Source organism: Chlorella variabilis, assembly GCF_000147415.1.
Source record: "Chlorella variabilis unplaced genomic scaffold CHLNCscaffold_3, whole genome shotgun sequence".
In the NCBI taxonomy this organism is placed as follows: domain Eukaryota; kingdom Viridiplantae; phylum Chlorophyta; class Trebouxiophyceae; order Chlorellales; family Chlorellaceae; genus Chlorella; species Chlorella variabilis.
In genome coordinates this window covers 237,953-246,639 of record NW_005435085.1, presented here as the reverse complement: position 1 = coordinate 246,639, position 8,687 = coordinate 237,953, and the positions used below count along the sequence as shown (strand labels likewise).

General features: G+C 71.0%; 3 protein-coding genes across 3 annotated transcripts in view; 1 reads left to right on the top strand and 2 right to left on the bottom strand.

Annotated features, from left to right (window-relative positions):
- The window catches only part of CHLNCDRAFT_140350 (hypothetical protein), a gene marked incomplete at both ends in the record, with an annotated part of 1,614 nt that extends 976 nt beyond the window's left edge, over positions 1-638 (top strand). The window contains 3 exons of the mRNA XM_005850748.1: positions 30-185; positions 335-411; positions 539-638. Of these exons, the coding sequence (XP_005850810.1) occupies positions 30-185; positions 335-411; positions 539-638 (333 nt within the window). The remainder of the gene's footprint in view (positions 1-29; positions 186-334; positions 412-538) is intronic.
- A 390-nt stretch (positions 639-1,028) lies between these two features.
- CHLNCDRAFT_29716 (GTP-binding protein YPTC4) lies at positions 1,029-2,986 on the bottom strand. Its single transcript, XM_005850451.1, has 6 exons — positions 2,776-2,986; positions 2,580-2,593; positions 2,253-2,401; positions 1,851-2,081; positions 1,482-1,622; positions 1,029-1,347 (listed from the first exon to the last, which is right to left on the bottom strand). Exons 1-6 carry the CDS (start codon positions 2,796-2,798, stop codon positions 1,252-1,254), a joined length of 654 nt encoding a protein of 217 aa, XP_005850513.1. The 5' UTR covers positions 2,799-2,986; the 3' UTR covers positions 1,029-1,251.
- A 111-nt stretch (positions 2,987-3,097) lies between these two features.
- Positions 3,098-8,347, bottom strand: CHLNCDRAFT_140348 (hypothetical protein; the record flags this gene model as incomplete). Its single annotated transcript, XM_005850450.1, has 8 exons — positions 3,098-3,871; positions 4,025-4,274; positions 4,403-4,579; positions 4,706-6,039; positions 6,196-6,429; positions 6,577-7,264; positions 7,422-7,611; positions 7,756-8,347. 8 exons carry the CDS (start codon positions 8,345-8,347, stop codon positions 3,098-3,100), a joined length of 4,239 nt encoding a protein of 1,412 aa, XP_005850512.1.
- Positions 8,348-8,687: the final 340 nt, after the last annotated feature.

Sequence of the window (8,687 nt, the reverse complement as noted above, 5' to 3'; positions counted from 1 at the left end):
CCTGCCCCCCGCCCCCTTGGCCCCCGCAGGTGAGCATGAACCAGATGATGGAGATGGTGATGGGCTTTGATGGCATGAAGAAGGGCATCAAGCACATCCCGGGCCCCGAGGGCGTGCGCGGCCGCAACTCCGACAACAAGCTCATCCTGGAAAAGCTGGGCTGGGAGCCAACCATCAAGCTGGAGGTGGGGCAGGAGGGGGGCCTGGCTGGCTGGCTGGGCTGGAGCTCATCTCGCGGCTGGCTGCCCGGCTGGGCCGACAGTGTCTGTGGAGCGGAGGAGGTGAGGCGCAGCCCTGCTCAGCCGTCCCCGCCCTGCTGCGCTGCCTGCCGCAGGATGGCCTGCGCGTGACGTACGGCTGGATCAAGGGGGAGCTGGAGAAGGAGGCCAAGGAGCAGGGCAAGGACATCAGGTGGGGCATGGCCGCCACCAGCTGCGCCACCACGCCCGACCTCCTGGGGGGGCGCCACCACGACCCTCCCCCAGCCGCCACCACTCAGTGGCCCACCACCCACCCACCTTGCCTGCCCCCCCTGCAGCGAGTACTCCCACTCAATGGTGGTGGGCACGCAGGCGCCCAAGGAGCTGGGCACGCTGCGCGCGGCAGACGGCCTGGAGGAGTACTCGGGCAAGAAGTGAGCGGGCAAGGGGGGGCGCGCCGCCAGCGCCCACGCCCCCGCCGCGCTGCCCGCGCCCTGCCGGCTCAGCCGACCCGCTCTGCCCCCATCCGGCAGCCAGCGGGTGTGCCAACCAAACGTTGGTGTGCGCACACACACGGATGCTAGACAAGATGACGGGGGCCGACCCCCCTCAGCCTCCCTATTCTGGCTTCGCCGCCTGTTATCTCGTGTGCTTATACTTCGGTTCTGTCACGAGTGAAGCGAGCACTGTTCTCTTGAACCCCTTTTTGCTATGCTGAACGCCATATCCATCAGATGACGCACTGCCGCCCAGCGCTGCACTGGCCCTGCTGCTGTGGGCGCCATTGCCCCACCCATGCGGGCCTGAAACGGTGACTGCTGCGAATGAGCAGCAGCACATGTAATGTACACTTGAAAATGCAGAAAGAGACAGGGAGGCAGCGGCGCACGAAAAGCAAAGGGGTCGGGAGTGGTCGGGAGCATGCGCATGCTGCGCACGCTACTGCGCCCTGGCATGCTGTGGCATCCCCAGGCGGACCAGCGCTGCCTGCGGCTGCTTGGATGTCATGCAAAAGGCGAGGTGCAGGGCGCGGGGCCGGCCCAGCGGCCCATCAGCTGCAGCAGGAGCTGGTCTGCTGCGGCGACGGCTCCCCTGGCCGCACCGTGCCGGGCGCGCCCGCGCCCGTGCCGCCCGCGCCGTAGCCAACCTGCACAGCCCAGGGAGGCAGCGGCGCCGCGGTGGACACACGGGCGCCACTCATGCGGCTGCCCGCCCGCGTGCCCAGCCCCACGCCGCCGCCCCGACCTGGCGGGCCACCTGCAACCAGCACGAGCCGCTCACCTTGATGCCGTAGCTCTCATTGGACACATCAAACACGCCGCTCTGGATCTTGCCGTGGATGGCTCTCGCCGTGTTGATGAACGCCTCCTCCACATTCAGCGCCGTCTTGGCGCTCGTCTCCAGAAACACCAGGCCGTGCTCCTGTGAGCGGGGTGGGGGCGGGGGGCTAGGCACGAGCGGGTGTCAGTGCATGGCGCTGGCGCTGGCGGCGCGGCGTGGCGGCGGGGTGATGAGCGACGCGCGGCAGGCAGGCAGGGCAGGGGTCTGGTGCGCATGGGGAGAGCGCGCCGCCGCCGCTCTCCACCCCACCACCTGGCCACCGCCAGCAGCCCACCACCGCCCTCCCGCCGGCGGTCCCAGCCCACCCACCTTTGCAAACTGCTCCCCCTCCTCGGTGCTCACGGCGCGGCGGTGGCCCAGGTCTGCCTTGTTGCCGATGAGCATGATGGTCATGTTGGGGTTGGCGTGCTGCCGCGCATCCTCCAGCCACGACGCCAGGTGCTCAAACGTCTCGCGCCGCGTGATGTCGTACACCAGCAGCGCCCCCGCCGCGCCGCGGTAGTAGCTGCGCGTGATGGAGCGGAACGACTCCTGGCCGGCCTGCGGGAGGGAGGGAGGGAGGGGGAGGGGCGGCACGCAGGGAGGGCTCGCGTGTGATGCCGCGACAACGGGAGCCGGCGCCTGGGGCTGCTGTTGTGCGGCGTTGAAGAAGACTCCCCGCCCCCGGCCCTTGGCCAGAGGCCCTGCCCCGGCCCGGCCCGCCCCGCCCACCGTGTCCCATATCTGCAGCTTGATCTGCTTGCCGTCGATGTTGATCATGCGCGCCCCAAACTCCACGCCGATGGTCAGGTCGTGCACCGGCTGGAAGCGCTTGTCGGTGAATTGCAGCAGCAGGCACGACTTGCCCACGCCCGTGTCACCTGCACGCGCGCGGGGGGCGGCGGCGGGCAAAGGCTCGCGACGGGAGGGCGCAAGCGACGCGGCGGGGCTGCGGGCAAGGCAGGCGCTGGCACTCCCGCCGCCGGTAGCTGCGCCGGCGAGAGCCGCTCCACCCTCCCCGCTCTGCGCCATTTGGAGAACAGCGCCCCCGCCACTTGCCTATGATAATGTACCTGCATGACAGAAACTTGGGGCGATCGATTTGAGTGCGGGGCAGGCTATTGGCCGGCAGACGCGCAGTGCACAGGCGGCGGGACCCGCGTCGCAGGCGCGCGTCGGTGGCGCTGCAGGGGGCGGCACCCATGCGCCACCGACACCCCCTCGGGCCGTGCCAAGTCCAGCAGCGAGTGCGCACTTGAACAGGTACGCGTAGGACATTGTGGTGGCGCCCCCGACTGTCCGAGTGTTGCTGGCCACAGGCAGGGTGCGGGCTAGGGCTGCCACAGCGTGTGCCGCACAGTGCGCGGGAAGAGCGTGGGCCCGGTCAGCTGAAGAGTCGAGACTTGCTGTGTGCCAGTGAACACGCTGGGGCTGGTGGCTTGCACAGGCGCGGGCGTTGATCAGCGTTAAACGTTCTGTCGCGGCGCACTTGGTGATCGGTGGGTGGTCACAAACAGGCGGCCGCCCGCGTGGCGGCGGGCGATGCCGCAAGGCGCCGCTACAACAACAGCAACAAATTAGAGCAGGCCCAAAATGTCGCGCCCCTGCTCCACCAGGGCAACGGGGAATGCCTGTTCGAGCTGCTGCAGGAGATCAGGCTGCAAATAGGCTGCCATGAGCTTGGCGCCATCGATGCAGCCTCCCTCCTCGCAGGCTATCAGCACCGCCCGCTGCAGCGCCACCAGCTGCTGGTGCTGGGCCGGCGTGAGCAGGCGAGCGGACAGCACCGTGCCGTTGGTGCACACCAGCGTAGCCATGGGGGCAGGCTGGCAGCCGTCTGCGCCGTCGGTGGTACTGCTTGTGCCTTCGCTGCGGTACAGCTCCTCCACCCTCCGCAGCGGAACGCCCAGCACCCCCGCACCCATGCCCGCAAAGCCGCTGGGCGTGTGATACGAGGCCGCCACATCCAGCGGCGCAGCATCGCGTAGCGTGGGTGCGGGCGGCCCGCCGCTGCCGCTGCCGTCCGTCCCGCCTGCTGCTCCCTGCTCCTGCAGCTGCTCCCACCGCTTCCTCACCGCGTCCTGCCTGTGCCGTTCAGCCTCCTCGTCACGCCGCAGGAGCAGCAGGCCGCCAGACTGCAGGCCCGCCACCACCTTGCCCTCTGACAGCGGCAGCATGGCGCTGACGTGGCGCCCAGAGGGGTCAGCAGCCAGGGGCACCAAGCTGGGCAGCTGGCCTGCCGCCACCGGCTGCGCGCGGAACACGGTCAGCGATGAGAAGAGGTCCAGGGCATACACAGCGCTGCCCCGCACCGCCAGGCTGGTGGGGCAGCCCTCAAAGGCGGTGGGAGCCTGCATGGGAGAGATGCACAGGAGCACGCTGATGCGACACCTGCGCGACACCTGCAACGCCTGCTGCTGCCCACCGGCTGCCACGGGTCCAGAGTGTGTTGCCATGACAGGCGCATGCGGCATGCCTGCAGGAGCAGGGCGGGGCGCGCGCACCTGTGCAACCAGCTGCAGCGCCACATGACCCTGCCACAGCCGGCGGCTGCCATGCGCTGACGCCACGGGGGCGGCGGGGCGACTGGCAGCAGAGCCGGCGGGCCGTTGGTGCGGGCCTGCCGCCACAGAAGCTTCTGCATCCGGCGCCTGCTCCCCTGCCAGGTGCAGAGGTGGCACCGCAACTGTGATGGCTGCCAGGCTGGACTCCAGCGCATGCCGCCTTTCCACCCCCGCATCATCCACATATACTCTGCACACAGGGCTGGCTGGGAGCGGGGCTGGCTGGCAGCAGCAGGCACGGCACACAGGGAGGGCAGGGGCAGCGGCAGCGAGCGGCAGGCTGTGGCAAGCTGTGCACAGCCGTGCCGCAGCTCGCACCTGTACAGGCGCACAGCGCCATCGTCGCACCCGGCAGCCAGCAGCGGTGGCTGGGTGGCAGCCGCCGCTGGCGCTGCCGGCGCGGGCTCGCTGCTGCTCGCGGTGGCGGCGCCGTCTTCTGCTGCCGCTGCGGGCGAGGCGTACAGCGGTTCGGCCTCGGGGTGCACGACTGCCAGGCTGAGGGCAGCAGCGGGCAGGGGGCAGGTGCCGTGCAGGGCGAGTTCCCAGCGTGTGCTGTCGCTGGCGCTACCTTCGCCGCTGCAGGCGGCTCTGGTGGTGCTGCTGTCGCCTGGTGGGGGCGACCTGAACCGCACTTCATACACCGACAGCGAGCCCTGCGGCCGCCAGGGCACGCCATCCTGCTGCCCCTGCTGCCCCTGCTGCCCCTGCTGCTGCTGGCCCTGCTGGCCCTGCTGGCCCTGCTGCCGCCACCACGGCTGGCTTGCATCGCTGTCTGCTGGCAGCGGCAGCCGCTCCTCGCCTGCCGCCGGGCTGCCCTCGCCGCTGCCGTGCGAGGGAGGAGCGGCGCCGCGTTCAGGCGCAGTGGCCACCAGAAGGAACTGTGCGCAGCCCGGCTGCTGCGCCTGCGCCTGCGGCTGGCCGTATGCCGCCGCGCCTGCGCCGGCCTCGCCGCCATGCCCCGAGGCCTGCCGCTGCCAGCCAGAGGAGCAGGGCAGCGGCGCCACCGCCAGCGCGGTGACGGTGTGGCGTGGGGGCAGCGGCACGCGGGCCACCTCCCTCATGGCACCCACATCCACCAGGCGCAGGCTGGAGCCGCCGCCGCGCTCGGAGCAGGCCACGGCCGCGCAGCCGCTGGCGGCGTGGTAGGCGGCAGCGCGCGGCGCCGCCCCGCCACCGAGCGCCGCCTCATCCCACCGCAGCTGCACGCCAGGCTCCAGGCAGCCGATGTGCAGCCGGCCGGCTTGGATGTAGGCCAGGCTGTTGGCCTGCGGCTGGCTGCCAGCGGGCAGCGCACAGGCTGCGGTGAGGCCCTGGCCGCCGTGCACCCTGGCGGCGGCGGGCGAGCGCTCCGGGTGGGGCGCCGCCAGCAGCAGCGCCTGGTCTGACACGGCCAGAATGCCCGGCTGGTGCAGCGCGTGCAGGCTGACGGCGGCCAGGCCGGCCCGCGCCCAGCCGCCCTCCTCCAGCTGCACGCCGCACACGGCGCCAGACGCGTCCAGCCGGGTCACCAGGCGCCACCACACCACCTCCCCGCTGCTGGTGCCAGCCACCAGGTGGCGGCCGCCGCCGCTGCCGCCCAGCTGGCACACAGCCAGGGAGCGCGGCTGGTGGTGGGCCAGGCCGAGCCGGGCGGCGGGCTGCTCAGCAGACAGCGGCTGCAGCACCACCTCATTGCTCATCCACAGCCCCGCCGCCACCCACACCTCGCCGCCAGCGTTGCAACCGCCCTGCCCCGGCTGGAACAGCGCCAGCGCAGACGCCTGCTGCGGCAGGCGCAGGAGGCGCTCCTCTCGCATCTGCCCCGTGCCGCCGCCGCAGTACAGCACCTGTACCTCGCCGCCGTACGCCACCGCGACGTGCTGCCCGCAGGCCGCAGCCAGCGAGATGGCGGCGCCGCTGGGGGGCTGCCAGCACGACTGCAGGGCGCCGGTGGAAAGGCAGAACGTGCGGACGGCCTGCAGGAATGCAGCGGTTGAAAAAGCAGTGGGTGGCGGGTGGCGGTCACAAGCCTTCTAGAAGCGAGCCCAGCCCGGACCTCACCCCGCATCACACCCACATGCATGCACCAGGGCCACGTCCACCCCCCTGCCACTCCCTTCCACCGCCCCCACCTGCGGCGTCACTTGCAGCATGTGCCCTCCTGGCAGGCCGGCGGCCAGCAGCGTGGCCGCCTCCAGATGCAAGCCCGGCAGCACGGCGGCGTGCAGGCCGCCGGCCGTGGCCTCCAGCACCGTGGTCCAGCCGTGGCCGGCGGCGTCGGCGGCGGGGTCCTCAGAAGAAAGCAGCAGGTAGCACCGTGCGGCGGCGGTGCCCGACGCTTGCAAGGCCAGCAGCCGCACCAGGCCCTGCACACACACAGGGAGGCAGGGGAGGCACCGCTGTAGGGTCGATAGCCAGCTGTGGGGGTGCAAGGCAACGCCAAGCGAGGCAACCGAGGAGCAGGCATGCACGCAGTGCAAGCAAGGCAGCCGCTGCGGGAGCAGGCCCCTCACCGGCAGGTGGTCGCCTCCCACTGCCAGCGGCCTGAGGCCCGCCGCCATCCGGCCCAGAGCCAGGCGCCCAAACGGGGCAGTACCGCAGCACATGAGCAGGCGCTTGTCGCCGCAGCCAGAGGGGCAGTCGATGAGCTGGCAGAAGGTGACGGGCGCTGCGCTGGCGGCCAGCCTGTCCACACCGCCGCCAGAGGCAAGCTGCCACGCCGCCGGATCTGCCGCCTCCTGCTGGGCCTCGGCGCTGCCTTCGGCGTCCAGCGCTGCCTCCGGCACCTCCAGAAACACGCTGCCGCCGGTGCTGCCCGCAAACAGGATGCCCGCGGCTGGCGAAGGGGCTTCGTCCACGGCTCGGCCCGCCCCCTCGGCTTCCCCTGCTGCACAGTCTGGGCGCTGCCCTGCCGCCATGAAGGCGAGGCAGGAGGGCGCAGCTGGCAGCAGGCCCCGAGCCACCGGCGCCGTCGACGGGTGCCGCAGATCCAGCAACACCAGCTGGCCCTGGCTGTCGCCCACCACTGCCACATGTCGGGACAGGGCTGCCGCACAGGTGGGCCTGCCAGCCAGCTGCACGGCCACCTGCACCCGCTCCCGCGGCGCGTCCGCCTGCACCAGCAGCAGGCGGCAGGCGGAGGCCACAAGGGTGCGGGCCCCCGGCAGCGCCGCCACGAGCGAGGTGGAGGGGTGGACGTTGCTGCAGGCGGCAGGGCGGGAGCAGGAGGGCGGCGGGGCGGTTCAGGCACCCGGGTGCACGGGTGTGGCCCTGCCCAGCACCACCTGACCCTCATGGCAGCCTCCCCAAATCATGGCCACCTCACCACCCCCTGCAGCCAGCCCAAGCAGTACCGCACCCGATGAACCAGCAGCAGCTGCTCAGCGAGCTGTCCTGCGCCTGCACCTCCAGGCACGCCACATGCCTGACCCGGGCGCCGCCGCCCAGCATGATGCTGCTGTACAGCAGCGTGCAGTGCAGGCTGCCGCCGGGCGCCAGGCAGGCGCTGGCGGGGCCGAGTGCCGCCGACTCCACCACTATGGCAGCGCCTGCAGCGGCGGCGAGAGGAGGGGGCTCCATGCCCGGCTTCACCGGTGCTCACCTGCTGACCGCATTCCGCAAGGGCAAAAAATGCACGCAGACGCCGCCGCCATGCAGGGCTGGCACGCAATCAGAGCGCCGGCCGCCGCCACCTGGCTCGGTAGTCAGCAGGTGGCAGAGGCTGGTCTCTGTGCTGGACAGGCTCCAGTCCCGCTCCCCATGCCGCTCGGCCCTGACGAGGTGCACCGTGCCCTGCCGCAGGCTGGCCGCCAGCATGAGCACCGCACCGCTGCCGCCGCTGCTGCTGCAGCGAGCCACGCTGCTGAAGGCGGGGCGCCACGCCCGCAGCTCGCCGTGCTGCTGCTCGGCCGCCTCCAGCGGGGCGGCGGCGAGCACATCAAAGTGCGTCACGGTGTCCCCAGTGCTGGGGCCCGAGCCGGCGAGTGGCGCGGCAGCCACGAGGGCTATCTGAGGTGGCTCGGCGCCATGGCCCACCCTGCTGCTGCTGACAATCACGAGGAATGCGCCGTCGGTCAAGGGAGCGATATACTCCACCCTGCTGCTGCTGAGGGGGCAGTGGTGCTGCCACCTCTGCTCGACGCCGCTGTCGCCGCTGCCGCCGCCGCAAGCGTAGAAGGATACTGTGGAGTCGGTGGCGACCAGCACGCCCCCCACATCGTCTTGAAATGCCGAGGCCGCCACTACCGGGCCTCCTGCAGGTCGGCACTGGGTGACGAGGAGCATCGTTGAGGAGGTCAACCCTCAGACCTCAAGTGCCTCTCAGTATACTATCACACTATACAGCAATTGATCAGAGTATGGGCCGCAAAGGAACCGAGGGAGTCCAGGGGCCCGTACCTCGCGCGTACCTCCACGCTGGGTAGTTGGGCTTCGTGGCTCCTTGCGCTGCTCCATCCTCCTCGACCCACGATCCATTTCGATGTGCTTCTCTATCTCTGCCATGCCGAGTCCCGCTAGGCCAGCACCCCGCACTGCGTCCACCATGCTGCCCACAAAGGTATAGCCGCGCTTGCGCGCGCCGGCTACCGTTGATCGCTTCCACCACACTGCAAAGCTTGCAGCC